Source organism: Esox lucius, chromosome 5 (assembly GCF_011004845.1).
Source record: "Esox lucius isolate fEsoLuc1 chromosome 5, fEsoLuc1.pri, whole genome shotgun sequence".
Classification (NCBI taxonomy): Eukaryota; Metazoa; Chordata; class Actinopteri; order Esociformes; family Esocidae; genus Esox; species Esox lucius.
The window spans coordinates 32,259,983-32,284,523 of record NC_047573.1 but is presented as its reverse complement, the minus strand read 5'-3'; the positions used below and the strand labels follow the sequence as shown (position 1 = coordinate 32,284,523).

Genomic DNA, 24,541 nt, shown 5'->3' with positions numbered 1-24,541 from the left:
AGTATTTAATTGTTAAAAAGACCTCCCAACGTGTTGTGTTGTAGTCATATTTAGGAGTATTTAATTGTTAAAAAGACCTCCCAACATGTTGTGTTGTAGTCATATTTAGGAGTTTGTCGTTGTTAAAAAGGCCTCCCAACATGTTGTGTTGTAGTCATATTTAGGAGTTTGTCATTGTTAAAAAGACCTCCCAATATGTTGTGTTGTAGTCATATTTAGGAGTTTGTCATTGTTAAAAAGACCTCCCAACATGTTGTGTTGTAGTCATATTTGGGAGATTGTCATTGTTAAAAAGACCTCCCAACATGTTGTGTTGTAGTCATATTTAGGAGATTGTCATTGTTAAAAAGACCTCCCAACATGTTGTGTTGTAGTCATATTTAGGAGTTTGTCATTGTTAAAAAGACCTCCCAATATGTTGTGTTGTAGTCATATTTAGGAGTTTGTCATTGTTAAAAAGACCTCCCAACATGTTGTGTTGTCGTCATATTTAGGAGTTTGTCATTGTTTGAAAAGACCTCCCAACATGTTGTGTTGTCGTCATATTTAGGAGTCTATTGTTAATGGAACCTCCTAACACACCTTCATGCTATAGTGTCCTAGATACTTTTGGTTTACTTAGTAAACTTTTAGACTTGTTGGGAGGATGTTGAATCATGTTGGTATTTAACTGTGTTTTGTATTGTAACTTTATTACTTGATTGGAATGAATTGTATTACTTTGGAATATAGATTACTACAACATTCCTCATTCATCTTCACACTCAAACTCTTAGGGCTACTGATAATCACACATACATTAGTAAGTCTATGCGACCAGACTTGGCATCCCTGAGTCCTGGATTTCGAAGCAGTCTGGTTAGGCCAGAGTTTTCCAAATTAGGGGTCGCTACCCCATGTGGGGTCACCTGATATGAAAATGGGGTCGGCGAGAATGTTTTACAATTGACTCTCATAGCTGCAAATAAAAAAATTACGATTATATAATTTTACTTCACATGGTTGGAGTTAGATATCGAAATGGGGTTGTCGGACAAAAACGTTTGGGAACCCCTAGGTTAAGCCCAGGAACACATGACATTGACTAGTCATCCCTGAGTCATGGGTTTTGTAACATTCTATGTAGTCCCTGGAGCACATACCATTTTACTGTAAGGTTTGTGTTAAATGACCTACACCATATGGGCGCTTATGATAACTGATATAGGCACACACATAAGTAAGTCGAAGTGACCAGACTTGACCTCCCTGAGTTCTGGGTCTCTGAAAGGTCTGGGTGGTCCCAGGGTCACATGCCATTGTGGACATCCCTGAGTTCTGGGTCTCTGTCCAGTCTGGGTGGACCCAGAAACACATGTTATTTTAATGTTAGGAGTAGCTAACCTTTACAAAGCATATGGTCATTTACCATAACATTTATTTACTAGCAATCAGAGTTGTAAAAAGTACAAAGAGTATTTGTCTGTGTTCATCAGTTTTGGGAAGTTCCTAAGGAAAAGTTAATGATCAGGTAAACAGAGTACATATCTTACCAGTGATCTTAATTGATCACTTACACTCTTCCTTTTATTGAATTGATCGCTGGTTAGTTTTGAACTCCTTTTACCTGGTTACTTAGATCTTAATTAGATGCTTCCCTAAAATGCTGAACACAGCTAAACTCAGTTGAGTACTTATACTTTTTACTTTTTACACCTCTGCTAAAAATATGGAGTCAGATTATATATTTATATTTATTCATCACTAAGGTTACATTCCCTTGCACTCATTCCCTCGCTGTCCTCGGGAAACCTTTTGAAACACTCTCTCACACCCCTAACTACATTTAGCATATCATAATGGATGCTGGCATTTGAACTGTGCACTGATAAGCCGGATGGTCCATAATTCCCAAAAATAATCTTAAATGTTGATTCATCAGACCACAGGACAGTTTTCTACTTCACCTCAGTCCATCTGAAATGAGCTCAGGCCAAGAGAAGGTGCCGGCGGTTGTGGATCTTGTTTATGTATGGTTTCTACTTTGCATGGTAGAGTATTAACTTGCATTTGTGGATGCTGCGACGTACTGTGTTCACAGACAATGGTTTTCGGAAGTGTTCCTGAGCCCATGCAGTGATGTCCACTACAGAATCGTGTCTATTTATAATGTAGTGCTGCCTGAGGGCCCGAAGGTCACAACCATCCAATATAGTTTTTTGGCTTTGTCCCTTGCATACAGAGATTTCTCCGGATTCTCAGAATCTTTTAATGATATTATGTACTATAGATCATGAGATCTTTGCAATTTTACGTTGAAAAACATTATTCTTAAATTGTTGCACTATTTGTCTTTCACAGAGTAGTGAACCCCTCTCCATCCTCACTGCTGACAAACCCATAATAATACCCAATTATGTTACTGACCTGTTACCAATTGTCCTAATTAGTTAAGTGATATTCCAGTTTAGTTTTTGAGCATTACACAACTGTCTTCGTACAACTACTGTTTCAGACGTGAACCCTAGGACCAGGAATCAAGCACCAGGTCTTAGACTTTGGCCTTGGACTTGTGACATGACACATGAGTTGACCATTGGTGACCAGACCCAGACTCAGGTCAGATTTAACCACAGGCACTCGTGATTCAACTCAGACTCAAGGTTTTGTGACTTAATGACATATCTGCCATATACTGTGTAAATGTGGACACTGCCACTGGAAACTAAAACTAAAATTGTCATTGTGGAAGGGCTTGATGTGAAGAACAGTGGAATGACTTGAAGACCACTGTGGAGTCCTTATCCTCAGGATTATGGATTGTCTATTACATTTTCAACATTATCGCCCCCTGGACCAGTGATCCCAGACCCAGAGCTTTCATAGCCCGTTTTCCTAATTACCAGAATAAGGAAAAAATCCTTTGCAGGACCAACAGAGATCAGTTACTCTTCCGTGGTAGTAAGGTGTTCATCTTCCCAGATTTCACATCTGCAGTTGCTGAGAAATGGGCGTCATGTCTTGAAGTGAAGCACAAACTGTCCAAGAAAAAGTTCTGATTCCCCCTGAAGTATCCAACACGTCTTCAAGTTGACCCTGCCAGTGAAGGACATTTGTTTGACTCTCAAAAGGAGGCGTAGGCGTGGTATGAGCGCCACTTCTGAATTATTTCTCTCACAGAGTCACACTAGCATTGAATGCAGTCACGGCAAGATCAACACTTTTTTGTTATTTTGCCAAGTAGGCTTTCTCACTCATTCTATCTGTTTATGACTCCTGTGGGACTCAGGTGCTCATCATGCTGGATGTTTAGCCTGTTTGTGATTTGACTAATTAGCTATGATATTGCCGCATTAATCCCACTGCTAGACTTTTTTTGGTAGTCTATGCGACCAGAGCTGATGTAGGCGGCCTCATGTGGCTCTCAATTGATAGCTTATTTATCTAATTACTTCAACCTGCTAGGGTGTGCTGAATTGGATGATTTATTTGTTGACAGTTTTTGTACTGTTGTTTCTGTCCTTCTGTTTTACTTGTGAAGCTGCCTGACTGGGCTGTTTCTGAAGAACTATTTGGCATAGTTTCCCCTGTTATATTGCAGTTTCCAAGCTGAATCTGTTTTGGTTTATCGGCTGGTTATTATGTTGTTTTTGAATGCCTTTAAATTAAATGTGTTTGTCTGTGTAAGGGAGCCTCCTCACATTTGAGCTGGAGGATCTCTGCTAATATGCACCAAAGTTGTATAATCTGTGGATCTGCTGTCTCCACACTGGAAGGAGACTATGGATTGGTGTGGCAAGGTTGGTGTGTATGAATGTGTTTACTCTGTTTTCATGTTTTTTTGTGTCTGTTTTTGTGTCTTCTTGTCTTTCTGCCATTTGCTACCTGCTGTCGTCTCTCCGTGGTCTCATCATGCTGGCACATTTTTCACTTTGCACTGATGCTGATGGCTTGTGCTGGAAAAAGGTGCAGTGGTGTCTTTTCCAGAGTTGTATGAACACACATCACATTTTGTTGATGTCTTAGAGATGTCCAGAGATATCAATTACGAATTACAATAGATAAACATTAACTTTCTCCACAGATAAAATTATCAATTCAATTTATCCATAGCAAACTACCTCCCCATTGTCCAATGCACCTTTGCAAGCTAGCTATCAGGACAAGCATTACATGACAATGATAGCAGCTAGCTACAAGCTACTTCATCTGCAAATTTGCTAGCTAGCTAACTTAACCAACAGTATTGACGATAGCATTGCATTAGGTAGTAGACATACCAGACATATCTTAACTATAATAAATGTATAATAAATGGTTGCTGCTAATGCAAGATTATAACATTCTGGATCATATACAGCTCTGGAAACAATTAAGAGACCACTGCACCTTTTTTTTTTCCTTTCCAAAAAAGTTGAAAAGGAACATTTTGAGTGAAGAACAGAAGCATTCAATTTGCAGTGGTCTCTTAATAAACCCTTCTGTTCCTCACTCAAAACCTTCCTTTTCGACTTTTTGGGAAAGGAAAGGAAAAAGTGCAGTGGTCTCTTAATTTTTTCTGGAGCTGTATTTAGTATACATGTAGAGTAGAGGTGGGCGAATTGACCCCCCTGTCTCAGCCCCAAGGTCTCACGCTGCTATATTACTGTGCTGGGGGAGTAGGGTAAGTTCTCTTTCACTATAAATGGACTCAGCCCGCATGCATTTATTAATTATTACAATTTGTTCTCTTAATATGTTCACCCGGCACAGCCAGAAGAGGACTGGTCACCCCTCTGAGCCGGGTTCCTCTCTAGGTTTCTTTCTACATTTCTGCATTCTTAGGGAGTTTTTCCTAGCCAATGAAATGTAACACTATTGTTGTTTTCTCATTGGGATTTAAAGCCGGGTGTTTTGTAAAAGCAATTTTGTGACAACTGCTGATGTAAAAAGGGCTTTATAAATGCATTTGATTGATTGATTGATCCCAAAATATCGATACTACAGATTATACGTCTTGTTTCTGAAGATAGATTTTAGCGTCAATAGGAACGATATTAGTTTCAGTTTCTCTCTTCTAGGTTGTACCCATTTCATCAAAGCGAAGAACTTCTCCAGCTCCACTGGTGTTGCTTGTGACTGTGTACTCAAACAACGCAATCTGACTACCAGCGCCAACGGCAAATCCGACCTGAAGGCCTACATTCATTGTATGCATGAATGCCATGGCTGAATGAAAGAGGAGCACCGTGTGGAACTACTTTACTGCTGTAAATGAGAACAACGCAAACTGCAATGTATGTTGAAAGGTTGTTGGCTACTGTGGCAAAACCACCAATTTGTTTAAAATTATGAAAACCCATGAGAAAGAGAACTCTGAGCTGCAACAAAAAAGAAGGGAGGAGGAAAATGCATCAGACAGACCTATATCATACATATATCATAGCAGACATTTCTGACAACCGGGGATGTGTTGCAATATTGGTTAGCAATAGATTATTTTCTTTTCAGATATCAGTTATTGCAGTTGCTCCAAAACCTGTATCTACTGTTTAGCATTAATGGTGCCTGTAATGGTGCCATCACAGATGTGCATGTCACCCATGCCATGTGCACTAATGCACCCCCTCACATCACGGATGCTGGCTTTTTAAGTTGTTAACAAGCCAGATGGTCCCTCTCCTCTTTTACCCAAAGGATGCAACCGGAGCCAGAATTCTTACTGGTTGGTAGGTGATCAAGTACTTATGTCATGCAATAAAATTGAAATTAATTATTTAAAAATCATAGAATGTGATTTTCTGGATTTTTGTTTTAGATTCCGTCTCTCACAGTTGAAGTGTACCTATGATAAAAAATACAGACTTCTACATGTTTGTAAGTAGGAAAACCTGAAAAATCGGCAGTGTATCAAATACTTGTTCTACCCACTGTACAGGTGCTGGTCATATAATTAGAATATTATCAAAAAGTTGATGTATGTCAGTAATTCCATTCAAAAAGTGAAACTTGTATATTATATTCATTCATTACACACAGACTGATATATTTCAAATGTTTATTTCTTTTAATTGTGATGATTATAACTACCTACTAATGAAAATCCCAAATTCAGTATCTCTGAAAATTCTGAAAATTACTTAAGACCAATACAAAAAAAATATTTGTAGAAATTTTGGCCAACTGAAAAGTATGAACATGAAAAGCATGAGCATGTACAGCACTCAATACATAGTTGGGGCTCCTTTTGCCTGAATTACAGCAGTAATGCGGCGTGGCATGGAGTCGATCAGTCTGTGCCACTGCTCAGGTGTTATGAGAGCCCAGGTTGCTCTGATAGTGGCCTTCAGGCTCATCTGCATTGTTGGGTCTGGCATATTGCATGTTCCTCTTCACAATACCCCACATATTTTCTATAGAGTTAAGGTCAGGCGAGTTTGCTGGCCAATTAAGAACAGGGATACCATGGTCCTTAAACCAGGTACTGGTAGCTTTGGCACTGTGTGCAGGTGCCAAGTCCTGTTGGAAAATGAAATCTGCATCCCCATAAAGTTGGTCAGCAGCAGGAAGCATGAAGTGCTCTAAAACTTCCTGGTAAACGGCTGCGTTGACCTTGGACCTCAGAAAACACAGTGGACCAACACCAGCAGATGACATGGCACCCCAAACCATCACTTACTGTGGACACTTTACACTGGACTTCAAGCAATGTGGATTCTGTGCCTCTCCTCTCTTCCTCCAGATTCTGGGACCTTGATTTCCAAAGGAAATGCAAAATTTACTTTCATCAGAGAACATAACTTTGGACCACTCAGCAGCAGTCCAGTCCTTTTTGTCTTTAGCGAGAAGCTTCTGACGCTGTGTCTTGTTCAGGAGTGGCTTGACACAAGGAATGCGACAGCTGAAACCCATGTATTGCATACATCTGTGCGTGGTGGTACTTTAAGCCGTGACTCCAGCTGCAGTCCACTCTTTGTGAATCTCCCTCACATTTTTGAATGGGTTTTGTTTCACAATCCTCTCCAGGGTGCGGTTATCCCTATTGCTAGTACACTTTTTTCTACCACATCTTTTCCTTCCCTTCACCTCTCTATTAATGTGCTTGGACACAGAGCTCTGTGAACAGCCAGCCTCTTTAGCAATGACCTTTTGTGTCTTCTCCTCCTTGTGCAAGGTGTCAATGGTCGTCTTTTGGACAGCTGTCAAGTCAGCAGTCTTCCCCATGATTGTGTAGCCTTGTGTTTATAAAAGAAATAAACAATTGAAATACACTCACCTAAAGGATTATTAGGAACACTGTACTAATACTGTGTTTGACCCCCTTTCGCCCTCAGAACTGCCTTAATTCTACGTGGCATTGATTCAACAAGGTGCTGAAAGCATTCTTTAGAAATGTTGGCCCATATTGATAGGATAGCATCTTGCAGTTGATGGGATGCACATCCAGGGCACAAAGCTCCCGTTCCACCACATCCCAAAGATGCTCTATTGGGTTGAGATCTGGTGACTGTGGGGGCCATTTCAGTACAGTGAACTCATTGTCATGTTCAAGAAACCAATTTGAAATGATTCGAGCTTTGTGACTTGATGCATTGTCCTGCTGGAAGTAGCCATCAGATTATGGGTACATGGTGGTCATAAAAAGATGGACATGGTCAGAAACAATGCTCAGGTAGGCCGTAAAACGATGCCCCTATTGGCACTAAGGGGCCTAAAGTGTGCTAAGAAAACATCCCCCACACCATTACACCACCACCACCAGCCGGCACAGTGGTAACAAGGCATGATGGATCCATGTTCTCATTCTGTTTACGCCAAATTCTGACTCTACCATCTGAATGTCTCAACAGAAATCGAGACTCATCAGACCAGGCAACATTCTTCCAGTCTTCAACTGTCCAATTTTGGTGAGCTCGTGCAAATTGTAGCCTCTTTTTCCTATTTGTAGTGGAGATGAGTGGTACCCAGTGGGGTCTTCTGCTGTTGTAGCCCATCCGCCTCAAGGTTGTGCGTGTTGTGGCTTCACAAATGCTTTGCTGCATACCTCGGTGGTAACGAGTGGTTATTTCAGTCAAAGTTGCTCTTCTATCAGCTTGAATCAGTCGGCCCATTCTCCTCGGACCTCTAGCATCAACAAGGCATTTTTGCCCACAGGACATACTGGATGTTTTTCCCTTTTCACACCATTCTTTGTAAACCCTAGAAATGGTTGTGCGTGAAAATCCAAGTAACTGAGCAGATTGTGAAAGACTCAGACCAGCCCTTCTGGCACCAACAACCATGCCACGCTCAAAATTGCTTAAATCACTTTTCTTTCCCATTCTGACATTCAGTTTGGAGTTCAGGAGATTGTCTTGACCAGGACCACACCCCTAAATGCATTGAAGCAACTGCCATGTGATTGATTAGATAATTGAATTAATGAGAAATTGAACAGGTGTTCCTAATAATCCTTTAGGTGAGTGTATATCAGTCTGTGTGTAATGAATGAATATAATATACAAGTTTCACTTTTTGAAAGGAATTAGTGAAATAAATCAACTTTTTGATGATATTCTAATTATATGACCAGCACCTGTATATGTCCAAATCCTATGGAGCCAAATTGAGCTCAAATTTATTGTTTGTAAGAAAAGAAAAGAAAAATAGAGGTTAACAAAAATATTTCAATCGTATGAAGAAAATAGATTTAAACGTAGTAAAAGTGTATGCTTTACTCATTAAATATATTTTCACATCTCATCTTAACATTTCTTCACGTTTTTTCCTCATGTTCTCCTCTTGTAATTACAATTTCTTCCCACCTTCGCTCGAATCATCTTTTCTCAAAACCAAGTTTTGAGCCTCTATTTGCGTGGAGGCGGGGCTTTATCAGGGCATTTTATTATCGATATTAGCCTTTCCATGCCCTGCTTTCCCATTGCAACATGTGGAGAGAAGTTTAAGAATTGCATAAGCTAGGCTCAATGTGTACATTTTTGCAGAATAACAAACAGTTATTCCCAGGTTGCACCGCTGCCATGGTCACAGATATTGATGAAAGTATAACATGTTCTGCTTAGGGCGGCACTATGTACTCCATTTAACAAAATCTCCACCCAGGTTAAGGGTGACCAGGGTAACAGGAGTACATAAAAACAAGGCAGACTCACGGCTTTTCAGACATATCAGCGCACAGTCTAGTGTGTACTATGGTTTCTTTAACTACTTAAGTACCATCGATGCTCATTTAATATACAGTTGTTCTTAACGTGAAAAATGTTCTTATCGGGGCAAAAATAACTAAATTCAAATGCAATACATTCATTGGATTTATTTGCTGTGATGTTTCTAAGCCCCTAGTCTTTAGAGCAAATGATGATTACCCCTGTCTAACTGCAGTCACCAGAACATGTTAAACTTTCAATTTTGTCAGGAGAATATATGGGTACCTATATCAATACACTGTGGCCTTCCCATTTGCACACTATATCCGTTGCCCCATTTACTTTCATTGTATCCAGGAAAGGCTTCCTTTAAAATAATGTAAACTCTCAAAACTGTATTAATTTAAAAAAATTATATCTCCACAGTCCAGGATTAGGATAGATAATCTGAAAAAAATGCTCCAGGATAAAAAACAACAAACCTTTCCTTTAACTAACTAAGGAACCAGCACTGGTACTTGTCAAGGCACTTGTCATCTCATGTCTGGATTACTGCAAATCACTCTAGGTGGGGCTTCATCCTTCCAAAAATGGAGTAACTTCAATGTCACTTCACTTTGCCTCGCCTTGACGGAAAAGGACGAATGTAATGTTTGACTTAGTCAGGAAGTCAGGAATCCACAGGAAAAAATCCAATGGATGTTTTTAAGTGTTCAGAGCAAAAAATATATAATAATACAAATGAATGTTAACTTTTATCGCAAACCTCCGTTTTAACTGATTAACGGATATCGAATTTAATTAACTGATTAATTAATTTGATTAACTGTGCCCTAATATAGTTGTAAGCAAATCATAAAAAACTGAATTAATGGCTTCCTCTAGCTTTTTTTGTGATGATGAATCATCAGAAGCAGGCATTGTTTCATCATTTCAAAAAGACTGTGTAGCAAGCTCCTGAGAATCTCTAAAAACTAGTCCCACCTCTTTTGAAAAGCTTACCTTCGAGCAGAGTTTGCACCACAGGTCCAAAAGTTGTGGGGCAAAATACGGGATACATCAGGGGCTTATCTTGGGGACCAGTCTGAACTTTTCCTGGACTTGTGAGGTAAACTTCTGTGAGTTACTTGTATGCTTTGTTGATAAAAGATAATTGAAAATATTCACATATATTTGAGTAACTTAGTAGACACTTATCCAGATGGACAAGGCATGTAACAATTTAAAAAAAGTTGTTTATAAAATCATATTCCCATTCCATACATCAAAATTCTATTGAATCATGTCATAATGTCTTGCACTCTTACTCTATACCAGTTTCTATCGTTAGGTGTCACCATGCAATTACACCACGATTGCTGTCTGCGAAAGAAAGTTTTGTTGGCGCTAGAATTCATTAGCTATTTGTTATGGACAAAACTATTTATATTTTCCATGTAGATTACTGGAACTTTTAGCTAGCTAGCTTTTGAAAAGTTTTACAAATGTCTACGTAACAACACCACGTCATCAGTCTTAATTTAAGAAATTGACCAGCAAGCTATCCTTTTAAGGAATTTAATTATTGTCCCTTGGCTTTGGGTAGCAGCAGGAGGTCGTTTCATTTGTACTTGTCTTTTTCCTGTGGCAAACAAATGTAATAAGTAAATAATAACTAATAATGTAATATAAGCTAGCTCTCTAGTTAACATGTAGTTGCTTCAAATGCAGCCTACTAAATGTAACAATAGCAGTTTGACATATACCTTGTTTTTTTACTAATAACATTTCCACTGACTTTGTTAAAAGGTCAGTGGAAATGACCGGCGCAACACCACTTTGGAAAGTACTGGGGTGAATGCTAGCTCGACACATATTTGCTGGTGGCTCTGCCTTCACGGATGGGATTAAGGCTTCCGTGAAGGCAGAGAAAATTTTCAACTTCCTCAAATTGTTCGGCTAAAAAGAACACTGCTCTGTTGAAATTAGGACAACATTTTTAACCCCCCCTAGTGTGATCGAGCAATCTGCGAAGCATAAAGGACACAGAAATTGCCACAAAACATGACTGCATTCATTTAGATCAGACAACAGGCTCAATCAATCAACGACATCATTGGCTGAGATTTCCCAGCCATGTGATTTAGAATACTGTAATGGTGCCTAATTATATCAGGAACACATTCAATCACAATTATGTCGGCAGACTGAAAAAACTTCCAAAATAGTGTTTTATGATGGACTCTCTTTAACCATGTTAAGCTAGAAATGCTAAACTGGCCTGGACACTACATTATGCTGGGGTGGGTGTGGAGTGCAGTCAACATAAATCCAGCATACTCAGATGTGGAATGTAACTGACAAGAGCTGCTCCACGCAGACAGCAAATGTCCCTTCAGGGTCTCTATGTCAGCTGTCAGGTGGTGCTGCGTCCACATCAATTAACATACCCCCTAACTTCCCCCTTTTGCAAAAAGGTTGTCTGACACACCTTCTTCCCATCATTGCTTTCCCTTTTGCCCTGGTTTCTACTCTACTACATTGTCCAAGTCTAAGCTAGTCCCATTTAAGCCCATCTCAAGTTTATGTTCTACAGATTTCAAGAATGTACAGTACAGAAATTATGGGAGGACTTTTGAAGTAGACCAAATGATAGTTAGACTAGGTTAAGTTTCTTGAAGAAAAAAACATAATTTGATAACTATAGAATTTTGCATGTTATTCCATTTAAGACATTGTTATGATGCAAATATGCGTATTGTCAGGTATTACATTGATTGAAAAGATAGAGGATAGAGCTATTGCGGTCAGAGATAATACAATCATTTTGATAACATTATTATGGTTCATGACGACTTCTTTACCTGGTCCTTGACACAAGCAAGTTATTGTTTCACATGTGATGTACTCCTATTGGTCTATATTAAATAGTTTTGATTCATATCAAGTATTTTATCCCTGGGGCATGACTGAAGAGCATAGGTTGATCATAAGGGGAAGTGTGGACACATGGTTGTTTTCTATCTCTCTTTAACAGACGCACAGATGCATGCAAGCAAACACAAGCATGCACGCTGATGCCCAGCAAAGCCTGTTAACCATACACAAATAACCAACCATACACACACACAGTGCTTTTGTTGTGTAATAGACTTAATTTACATGGGGTGGACAGAAACACTAGATGAAACAAGAACCAGGCAAGCCTAGGTCTGCCGGCCCACCATTAGTAGGGATGAATGTTGATACCCCTGGCTGGATTCGATCTACGGTTTCTTATGTTGCAGACTGTGTCTTTAACCATTACGCTATTTAAACAGTGGGTGTTGTTGCATGTGAAACATGTGTAGAGATGTGGTATCTGTTTACTTCTGCATTGTTAAACCAAATAGTCAAAACTCCACAGATCTTGAAACTAATTATCTACATTAGCTAACATTCAAACCAACAGCAGGTATAACAGGGTCACTAGATTACATTCAACGTGTTAAATTAAAAAGAAATTACTGTAGATGACTAGCTAATAGCTATACAGTAATTAAATCAATCACTCCAATCACTCCATGGCTGGTTCCACTACACTATGTGAACTACACTATGTAAACTATAATCAAGAGGAATGTGTTTGTTGTTGGTGCAGTTCATCCATCACAATATAACCTTAAACAGTTTTACTTTAGGCGTACTATAATGTAACTACTGAAGCTTCTAGCCAGCAAAGTTTTAGTCAAGCTATACAGTACCTGTAATGAAAACAATGACACCAATCACTCCATGGCTGTTTAATTTCCCTAGAAAACAAAGACAGTTGAGTAGCCAACCACTACGCTACGTGAACTACTATGTAAATCAAAAGGAATAGCTGAATCTCAAATTGCATACTACGTACTACAAGCATCTCCTTTTGCGGATGATGGTGAAGTATGTACTGTTTTGTATATAGTAAGCTAGTATGCCAATATTGGGGCAGGTTGGGACATACTACATCATCATAAAATTGCGTCTCGACATTAGATCATTTTGTCATGGGTTAACATCACGCCAAGTTCGAATATTTAGCTAGACAAAATTAAGCATTGTGTTGAACTGACTAACGTTTCTTATTAAGTTTACTTCCACAACAAATAGCATCTATGAGCTGTATAGCTTTTGCCATTGTCCGTTTTAACAGCTTATTAGTGACTGAAGATGAACTTTACACTGCCAAAGTTATTTCATTTCATTGCACAACAATGTTAGTTTTTCTTTCATTCGTGAATGACATTGATTCAATAACTATCAATATAGGTGATGATAACTGACTTTTTCGTTGTGTTAAAAAACAAGACAATCATGGACATCCCTCCTTTTTTACTATGCAAGGGGTTGTGTTGTATATTAACCCAAAAAGCATGCACAGATGCGTACTTCGAAAATCCACCAGAAATAGTAGAACATTTGGGAACTTTTGGCCTACTTGTTTCAACATACTAATCTTCTCGCATACTATATAGTATGCAACTATGCGATTCAGCCAATATGTTCTGGTTGTCGGTGCAGCTTGTCCATCGCAATATATCCATAAACAGTTTTATTTTAGGCTTACTATAACATAGCTACTGAAGCATGTAGCCAGCAAAGTTGGCTGCGTGAACAAATCTTAAGACATAATTTGTTTTGTCCGTGGTGAGGATCGAACCTACATGGCAGTCTGTGTCTCCAACCACTAAGCTATTGAACAACCAATTACAAATGCAGCAGCAGATGTCACATTAGGTTAATTGCCAATTAGCAGCACACTTGTGTCAGCTATAAAAGACGTCTAACAATTAGCCTTTATAATATTTGCATTTTCAAAGCAACATGAGGCAACTAATGGAGTTCCAAAGAGAATAAATAGTCGCTGAAAACCTGCAGGTGTTTCGTTCACAAAAACTGCTAAATTATTCACAGGAACAGTGTTCACAGATTGAAGCTGACAAACAGGGATAGATCCTTAACAGGATAGTTTCTCAATACCCCAAATATACAGACTAAAAAATTGCTACAAAATTGAATCAGCACCTATGTGACCAAGTCTCAAAAACTGTACATCGTAAGCTTCACAAAGCCTGAAATAAGAACAAAATGACCATTCGGAAATCACTTATATTCCGGGCCAACACACAAAGACATTGTGTAAGGAAATAGAGAAATGAAGAAATGTAATATGGTCCGATCTTTCTACCTACACTACCATTTAAAGGTTTAGGGTCACTTAGAAATTTCCTTGTATTTGTCAAATTCTTTGTCCATTAAAATAACATCTAATTCATCCGAAATGCAGTGTAGACATTGTTAATGTTTTAAATTAGCTGGTAGCTAATTCAGTAGCTGGAAACCGATGATTTTCAATGGAATATCGACATAGGCGTACAGAGGCCCATTATGAACAACCATCACTCCTGTGTTCAAATGGCACGCTGTGAGTTTTAATAATTTAATCATTTTAGAAGGCTAATTGATCTCTAGAAAACCTGTTTGCGATTATGTTAGCACTGCTGAAAATTGTTGTGCTGTTTAAAGAGGCAGAGTTCTTCCTTGGTATACTGTCTGTGTTCTTTTGCCCATCCTAATCTTTTCTTTATATATCTAAGATATGACTCTGCTTAGAAGGCCAGCATCCCAGAGTAGCCTCTTCACTGTTGATGTTGAGACTGGTGTTTTGCGGGTACTATTTAGTGAAGCTGCCACACTACAATTAGTTGACGTCTGTGCACACTACCCCATAATGAAAGAATGAAAACACAATTTGGGAAATGTATGGAAATATGTCAATGGCTCAGTGGCTCTTAAAGATCTTTACCCTCGGTGGAGTTTTCCACACTGAAATTATATGGATTTGCCACTGATTGAAAAAAAATCTATAATGTCAATGTGGAAAATCTACAAATTAAATGAATTACAAATGCCACACAGAAAATAATTAATTGCATAAATATTTACTCCCTTTAGTAAAAATTTGGTGGAGGTATCCTTTGGCAGCATTTGCAGCCAAGAGTCTAATTGGATACGTTTCTACCTGCTTTAGAAATATGGACACTTGTTTCTTCATTGTTTGCCCACTCTTCTTTGCTAATTGTTAAACTTTTTCCACATACTCTCATTTAGACTTCTTGTTTTAAGCCACTCCAGTGGGGCTTTGGGGTCATTTTCTGGCAGGAATTCCCAGGTCTCTCACAGTTTTTTCTTTCCAGGAGTTCTCCGTAATCTGCTGCATTTTCTTTTGCCCTCTATCTACACTAGCTGTCCAGGCCCTGACACAGAGAAGCATGCCCATAGCATGATGCTGCCACCACCATGCTTCAGGGTAGGAATGGGGTTCTGAAGATGAATTGCGGTGGTAGGCATGTGCCAAACAGTGTTTAGCAAATCATTCCTGAAAAGCTTTATTTTGGTGTCATCAGACAATTGAATTTGTCTCAGAGTCTCACACATGCTTTGTGAAGCACCCAGCCTATTGTTGCAATATGCCAGCTCAGCTGTGGAAGTCTGTAATTCCTTTAGAGTAGCTGTAGGCCTTTTGTTGGCCTCCCTGACTAGTGCTTGTCAGGTCCTTGCTGGGGTGTTGTTAGGCATCTCTACTCACTAGGGGGCCACAGCCAGGGCCTGAGTGTGGGGATGCCTCTAGGCATCTATATGTTTGAGTTTTGGTTTTCCCCAATTAGAGGCAGCTGCACTCCATTGCCTCTAATTGGGGACCCTATTTAAGTTCTGTTGTTTCTCCATGTTTTGTAGATCATTGTTTGTGTCAGTTGTCTTGTACCTCGCAGTATGCCTCTGATTTTGTTATTTGTCTTTATGAGAAGAAGTAATAAAAGGATGTTTCCCGTTACTCACTCTGCGCATTGTGTCCTACCTGCCTTTGACCGTGACAGTGCCTATCTCGCTTGTGCTATAAATAACTTTATTGGAGGTTTACTTTAATGTTTCTTCTTCTTTATTAAAAGACGAAGAAAGGGGATGAATACAAATGTAATTAATGACTTTCTGTTTTAGATTCAAAATTGATTTATAACAATTTCCTGATTTTATTTTTCAGTTTGACTTTTTAACTTGTTGTGTAGATCAGTTGCAAAACCCCTGATTTAATCATGTCATGAGTAACATGTGTGAGGGCTGGGTTTGCCTATGTGGTTTTGATTTTTATTTTGTAACGTTGTTTCAGTATTGTTTTAAATGTAGCCTTCTTCCCTGTATTAGTCCTAATGAGTTTCACCTGTGTCTCTGTTCACCTGCTCTCTATCAGTTCCTCTATACACTCACTTATTATTAGGAACACCATTCTAATACTGTGTTTGACCCCCTTTCGCCTTCAGAACGGCCTTAATTCTACGTGGCATTGATTCAACAAGGTGCTGAAAGCATTCTTTACAAATGTTGGCCCATATTGATAGGATAGCATCTTGCAGTTGATGGAGATTTGTGGGATGCACATCCAGGGCACAAAGCTCCCGTTCCACCACATCCCAAAGACGCTCTATTGGGTTGAGATCTGGTGACTGTGGGGGCCATTTCAGTACAGTGAACTCATTGTCATGTTCAAGAAACCAATTTGAAATGATTCGAGCTTTGTGACATGATGCATTGTCCTGCTGGAGGTAGCCATCAGAGGATGGGTACATGGTGGTCATAAAGGGATGAACATGGTCAGAAACAATGCTCAGGTAGGCCGTGGCATTTAAACGATGCCCAATTGGCACTAAGGTGCCTAAAGTGTGCTAAGAAAACATTCCCCACACCATTACACCACCACCACCAGCCTGCACAGTGGTAACAAGGCATGATGGATCCATGTTCTCATTCTGTTTACACCAAATTCTGACTCTGCCATCTGAATGTCTCAACAGAAATCGAGACTCATCAGACCAGGCAACATTCTTCCAGTCTTCAACTGTCCAATTTTGGTGAACTCATGCAAATTGTAGCCTCCTATTTGTAGTGGAGATGAGTGGTACCCAGTGGGGTATTCTGCTGTTGTAGCCCATCCGCCTCAAGGTTGTGCGTGTTGTGGCTTCACAAATGCTTTGCTGAATACCTCGGTTGTAACAAGTGGTTATTTCAGTCAAAGTTGCTCTTCTATCAGCTTGAATCAGTCAGTCCATTCTCCTCTGACCTCTAGCATCAACAAGGCATTTTTGCCCACAGGACTGCCGCATACTGGATGTTTTTCCCTTTTCACACCATTCTTTGTAAACCCTAGAAATGGTTGTGCGTGAAAATCCCAGTAACTGAGCAGATTGTGAAATACTCAGACCGGCCCGTCTGGCACCAACAACCATGACACGCTCATAATTGATCGCCTATCAATCAGAAGGATTTCTGGCACCCAGGTGTCTTTTATACAGGTAACGAGCTGAGATTAGGAGCACATTCGTAAAGGGAGTGCTCCTAATTTCAGCTTGTTACCTGTATAAAAAGACACCTGTCCACAATCAATCAATCAGATTCCAAACTCTCCACCATGGCCAAGACCAAAGAGCTGTCCACGGATGTCAGGAACAAGATTGTAGACACAAGGCTGGAATGGGCTACAAGAACATCGCCAAGCAGCTTGGTGAGAAGGTGACAACAGTTGGTGTGATTATTCGCAAATGGAAGAAACACAAAATAACTGTCAATCTCCCTGGGTCTGGGGCCCCATACAAGATCTCACCTCGTGGAGGTGCAATGATCATGAGAACGATGAGGAATCAGCCCAGAATTACACGTGAGGATCTTGTCAATGATTTCAAGGCAGCTGGGACCATAGTCACCAAGAAAACAGAGGGGTCAAATACTTATTTCATTCATTAAAATGCAAATCAATTTATAACAGCAGGGGATAAAATATTTGTTTCTCTCACTGTATTTGGAGCTTCTTTGTGAGGTATTGGGTTTTTTGCCACTCTACTGAGCCTTTCTTTTCTTGTCGATTCCAGTGTTAACCAGTGTACCAGATCAATGCCTGTCCGTTTTGTATGTTTACCTTGATTTTACTTCAGTCCTTCTGTACCTGGACCTCTACCTGATCTGACCTGCCTGTGTACCAACCTTTTGCTTTCCCTGTTTTTCTGGATTTTGGATTCTGGATTTGGGTTTTTATTAAAACATAGCACTCTGTGCTTTGATCCACTCCCTTGTCCATGCATTCATGACAGCATGATAAAATGTGAAAAACTTCAAGGGCCATTTCTTATGCCCCTTCGAATTATGCTTGAATACATTCTAAGTCCTCTGATCATCCTTGAATAGGAGAACAGGAGAAACTTCCCAAATCCAGGTGCGCAAAGCAGGTGTACCTAATCAAGACTTGATGCTGTAATCACTTTCTAATTTGTTTCCACAAACCATTGAATAAAGTTAATGAGAAATGTAATCTTGATTTTGCAAACAATTTCTAATAACATATTTTTTGATAATGCATTATTTTGTATTTTGTTTAAAAATATCAATTATAAACTAAGACTAACTCAGAAAATGTGGAAAAAGTGAAGGTGTCTGAATACTTTTCAAAGTGTCTTGCAAAAGTATTCAGAAACCTGACCAGTTCTCTTTCTGAACTGAATAACAAATGGTACACTGACATTTGGTTCTGTTTGACGCTGACACTAAACCAATTATTAAGGTGACTTTGGTTTCATACTGGAAAATATACAGTGGGGAGAACAAGTATTTGATACACTGCTGATTTTGCAGGTTTTCCCACTTATAAAGCATGTAGAATACCTGGAATTTTTATCATAGGTACTCTTCAACTGTGAGTGATGGAATCTAAAAATAAAATCCAGAAGATCACACTGTATGATTTTTAAGTAATTAATTTGCATTTTATTGCATGACATTAGTATTTGATACATCAGAAAAGCAGAACTTAATATTTGGTACAGAAACCTTTGTTTGCCATTACAGAGATCATACGTTTCCTGTAGTTCTTGACCAGGTTTGCACACACTGCAGGAGGGATTTTGGCCCACCCCTCCATACAGACCTTCTCCAGATCATTCAGGTTTCGGGTCTGTCGCTGGGCAATACGGACTTTCAGCTCCTTCCAAAGATTTTCTATTGGGGTCAGGTCTGGAGACTGGCTAGGCCACTCCAGGACCTTGAGATGCTTCTTACGGAGCCACTCCTTAGTTGCCATGGCTGTGTGTTCCGGGTCATTGTCATGCTGGAAGACACAGCCACGACCCTTCTTCAATTCACTTACTGAGGCAAGGAGGTTGGCCAAGATCTCGTGATACATGGCCCCATTCATCCTCCCCTCAATATGGTACAGTCGTCCTGTCCCCTTTGCAGAAAAGCATCCCCAAAGAATGATGTTTCCACCTCCATGCTTCACGGTTGGGATGGTGTTCTTGGGGTTGTACTCATCCTTCTTCTTCCTCCAAACACGGCGAGTGGAGTTTAGATCAAAAAGCTCTATTTTTGTCTCATCAGACCACATGGCCTTCTCCCATTCCTTCTCTGGATCATCCAGATGGTCATTGGCAAACTTCAGATGGGCCTGGATATGCGCTGGCTTGAGCAGGGGGACCTTGCGTGCGCTGCAGGATTTTAATCCATTAGTATCATGCTGTTACTAATGGTTTTCTTTGAGACTGTGGTCCCAGCTCTCTTCAGGTCATTGACCAGGTCCTGCCGTGTAGTTCTGGGCTGATCCCTCACCTTCCTCATGATCATTGATGCCCCACGAGATGAGATATTGCATGGAGCCCCAGACCAAGGGAGATTGCCCCTCATCTTGAACTTCTTCCATTGTCTAATAATTGCACCAACAGTTGTTGCCTTCTCACCAAGCTGCTTGCCTATTGTCCTGTAGCCCATCCCAGCCTTGTGCAGGTCTACAATTTTATCCCTGATGTCCTTACACAGCTCTCTGGTCTTGGCCATTGTGGAGAGGTTGGAGTCTGTTTGATTGAGTGTGTGGACAGGTGTCATTTACACAGGTAACGAGTTCAAACAGGTGCAGTTAATACAGGTAATGAGTGGAGAACAGGAGGGCTTATTAAAGAGAAACTAACAGGTCTGTGAGAGCTGGAATTCTTAGTGGTTGGTAGGTGATCAAATACTTATGTCATGAAATAAAATTGAAATTAATGATTTAAAAATCATACAATGTGATTTTCTGGATTTTTGTTTTAGATTCCGTCTCTCACAGTTGAAGTGTACCTATGATAAAAAATTACAGACCTCGGCAGTGTATCAAATACTTGTTCTCCCCACTGTATGTAACAAAATAAAATAAATGCTACAGATTCTCAAATGGATTGATATTTGGATTTTGACTGAACCACTGTAGGACAATAACTTTTTGTTCTCAAGACACTCCATGGTTGCTTTGGCCTAGTACTTCGGATAATTGACCTGTTGCATTCTGAATTTCCTCCCAGGCTTATTTTTTTTAGTGGACTGTAGGTTTCCCAGTATTCTGTTTTGACAAGCAAATGAAAAGCATCCCCACAGCATGCTGCCAGCACTGTACATATCTGTATGGATGGTCTGTCTTGACGCATGGGCCGTGTTAGGATTACGCCACACATATCACTTTGAGTTCTGTCTATGGCACATCTGATCACTAAACCATTTTCCACATTAGAGCAAGGTCAATGTATTTCTTTCAATTGGTACTTTTTACATAACAGCTCATTTCATGCCATTCTCCAATACAAGCCATTTTTATGCAGTGCTTTAAAACTGGCACCTTAACTACATTCCCAGTCACTGTGTAGCTCCTCCAAACAGATTGTTGGCTTTTCTGGGACTTTCTTTCCAGTTCTTTGCAGTGCCTAGATGATGTGATACAGCCTCCACTTCCTGATGATTGATCCAGGGGTCCTTACTAAGATATCAAAACGCTTATTTATTTTGTACCATTTTCGTAATCTATGCCTGTATTTCAACATATTTCAGTTTTTTTTCCGCACAAATATTATCTAACATAAAATAAAACAGACACATTTTTTTTTCAGTATTAGTGTTTCAATATAACATATCAAACAGAATGACATTTCTGCAATTCAGTAAGAGTAGAGAATTAGTCAGGAATTTAAATATGTTTCCTTGATGTTTGGTTTTGCAATAAGAGTTCTGAAAATGTACTACTACGTTCTTAAGGTTAGCTACGGTACTCAATAGTCTTCATAAAATGAAGAAAGCCAAGAAACGTTAACAGTCAGATAAATCCTTTCTTTGTTTTCAGAGCGGTTTGGACATGTTGGTGCGGGTTATGTATGGGCTGCACCTTATCTGCAATTTACATGAGAGCTAAAGATTTTATCTAATACATACTTTTCAGTTTACTTTTATGTAAAATATGCCATTCATGATGATAGTGTTCGTGCAATTTCCAACCGATATGTTGAGTCATAAAAGAGAAAGATTTGGAGAGAGGGGTAAAGAGGAGTGGATATGAGCTCAATATTAATATCACGCGCTGAGATAGCAGAGGATGATACACAGCCGCACGAGCACAGGAAGGCATACCAGGCACACGGTAATTAACGATGGGACACCTGTTCAAATTGATGGTTTGGTCAAATTATTTACGAAATAGATCTGGTCTGTGGAAAGAATTGGGCAAGGATGGGATAATCTTGGTAGCATTTGTTTGAACTCTATGACCCACTGCGACGTTGTTATTGACATTGGCTTGATGTCTCTAATGTAATCGAGAAGGGTGTAGCTCATTGCGGATCCATGCGTGCAGCTATAGTTTGTGCGTAAATGCAAAGGATGAATATATATGCAGCATTAACCTGTATATAGATATTCAACTGCGGATAGACGGAGCTGCTACCTGTTATATAGAACATTTAGATAATTTGATACAGGTTACTTCACGCAAGCTTTGGAACGGACTGGAGCGTTGTGCCCGCAAAAGGCACGGAGAGGAGTGTTGTCCCCAACAGCCTAATATTAGACTGTTTAGTTGTAGCTTTGGCAGAACGTGGATACGTTTTTCCTAACGTAAAAAAAATGAAGAAAGTTTAGAATGAACAGAAACATTGTAACATTTCTAAACGAAATAAGAGAGTAAAACCAATGACTCGACTTGGCGAAACAGCCGGCTATATACGCGCAAGTGACAATACTGTTGCACATAAAAGGTCGGAAAAAAACTTCGAAGCCATTCACAAGCAAGTTAATCTAAAAACAAAAATACACATTCAAAACACCAAATAAATATTTAAGTATTCACACTCACCGCGCCGAGTAGAATTGTTATCAACAGAGTATCCATTCTCAACTCCAGATTTAGTCGTTTTTTTTTTCTGATTACAAACCACTAGAACTTTAAAACATAACTTATTTCGAAGTTAATATAGCGACAAATAATAAGCATAGGTGCTTTTGATCCCTTCTGCTTATCCCACGCGTATAAAGTAGGCTTCTCTGTAATCTTCATGCGGATTGTCTGACGTATTATTTTTTATTTTTCCAACAGAATCTCTTAAACATCTCTAACAGAAATCAGTCTGAGCTTGCATTAAACTCTTCGGGAAACAACCTGCAGAGATTTATTCATATAGCCTATGTTACGGACAATATGGAGCGCACTTGCGAAAAGCAGCCTAGCGCGGAATGAGAGATGCACTGATAGTCTTTTCTCGCTTCACTGCTCCGACTCAAATGACAGCTGAGTCTCTTTCGTGGACTCGGAAGACGATCAACCGCCCACCACTCCCAACATTCATGTTCTGTTTTTTTCTTTTACAAAACAAATATTATACTTTTTACTCCCCTTTCCCTTCCACGGTCTCTCTGCATCTTTGCGGACAGTCAGACCATTTGGACTTTAATTTGATACATTTTATGATTACATTACCGACCATAAGCAGAATGAAATACAGACAAAAAGGGATCTGTTTACCGAATAATTCAATGCAACTGCTTAACAAATTAACAGTTGGCCGTCCAGTGCAGACTGCAGAGACAACTTTATCATAGGAAAATTGACATAAAAGGGTATTCCCAGTAGCATCTGTGTTATACAGAAGTGTCGGTTTACCAGTTTCAACATTATTTTTCTGCTTTTAGTATGATCGCCTTGTTATGGTCTGGCATTTGTTTCGAATTTGCGACTTGGCTAACAAAACTAAACCAAATATGAGGTTGTTTGGCATACTTTTTAGAAAAGGTATTTGGCCAATGATACATTTTATTGATTTGAAGTAAAATGATGGAAGTGCATGACTGTCAGCTTGAATTTCAGGGTGTTTTATCCATATACATTTCATATGGAAATAGTGCCAAAAAACTTTATGTTTGGGGCCCTTCATTGTCCCCACCATCCTGACCCTTGTCTTTGCTGATGAAGGCTGTCCAATAGCATGAGGCTGACCATGCTTGAAGGAAGCAACTTTGTACTTTAGGTGATGAGCCATGTTGGCTTTGCACAAACATATCTTCTAGAATTAAGGCCAAAAGTTTCTCATTGGACGAAACGTTCCCAAATTGACTTCAGAGATTCAACTTGTCTTCTTGCAAAATGTATACAGGTTTGGATGTTTTTAGGTCAGACAGTCTTCTGTCTTGCCATCCTTCCCCACAGGTAAGAGAATATGCAAAATGGTTGCTATATGCAAGGTGTCAATAAAACACCAGAGACAGTCATCACAATTTCAAATTATTTACAGTACACCCAAGGTACAATGTTACATTTCAAATACTGCACACAGCAGGTTACATCCAATGAATGACATTTATTACCCTAGCTAATTCCTGCAGCTACTTTAAGGTTGGAGTTGGCCTCTTGGTAATATTCCTGATGGTCTTTCTCCTTTTATATATTATATATTATGTTATATATTTTGGAGGTATGTCCTGATCTATGCATTGTCCTGGTTGTGCTATACTGCTTTCACTTCTTATTAATGATGGTCTTCATATTGTCTCATGGTAAATGTTCTTCCATATCCCTTTCCTGATCAATACCATTTATTAACAATAAGATTCTGTTGATCTTTTGTTAGCTATTGGAATATACACTGCTCAAAAAAATGAAAGGAAGAAGTAATCATCACAGTACAACACCAAGTCAATTAAAATTCAGATATATAAATCTGTTCAGTTAGGAAGCATAAGAAGTGCACTGGAGAGCATAGGCGGAAACGCCGGGGGAGACGAGGACACAATTAACCATGTCATTTCAATAATATTAATAAGACACAGTGAAAGCACTTAGTAGTAGTTCAAACAAAGGATATGTTAGACATTTCTTTACTTCCACCACTCAGTACATGAAAACACATTTCAAACCGTAATCAGCCTTCATTTTTGCTGCATTGAATTACAGGTCACACTTTATGTTAGTAAGCAGTTAGCTGACATTTGCTAGAAAGCTACAGTAATACCAACCAGTGTTTGCAGCTTTTTGAATTTGAGTAAATGAGAGAGGCTTGCAATGCAATGTATTTAGTGTTCCTTAGCTGGCACGTTGGGCACATTTTTAATGACAG

At 39.4% G+C, this 24,541-nt stretch overlaps 1 protein-coding gene across 1 annotated transcript in view; it reads right to left on the bottom strand.

Annotated features, from left to right (window-relative positions):
* Positions 1-22,751, bottom strand: part of ngfrb (nerve growth factor receptor b) — a 69,283-nt gene extending 46,532 nt beyond the window's left edge. The window contains exon 1 of the mRNA XM_010864812.3: positions 22,288-22,751. Within this exon, the coding sequence (XP_010863114.1) occupies positions 22,288-22,323 (36 nt within the window). The 5' untranslated portion in view covers positions 22,324-22,751. The remainder of the gene's footprint in view (positions 1-22,287) is intronic.
* Positions 22,752-24,541: the final 1,790 nt, after the last annotated feature.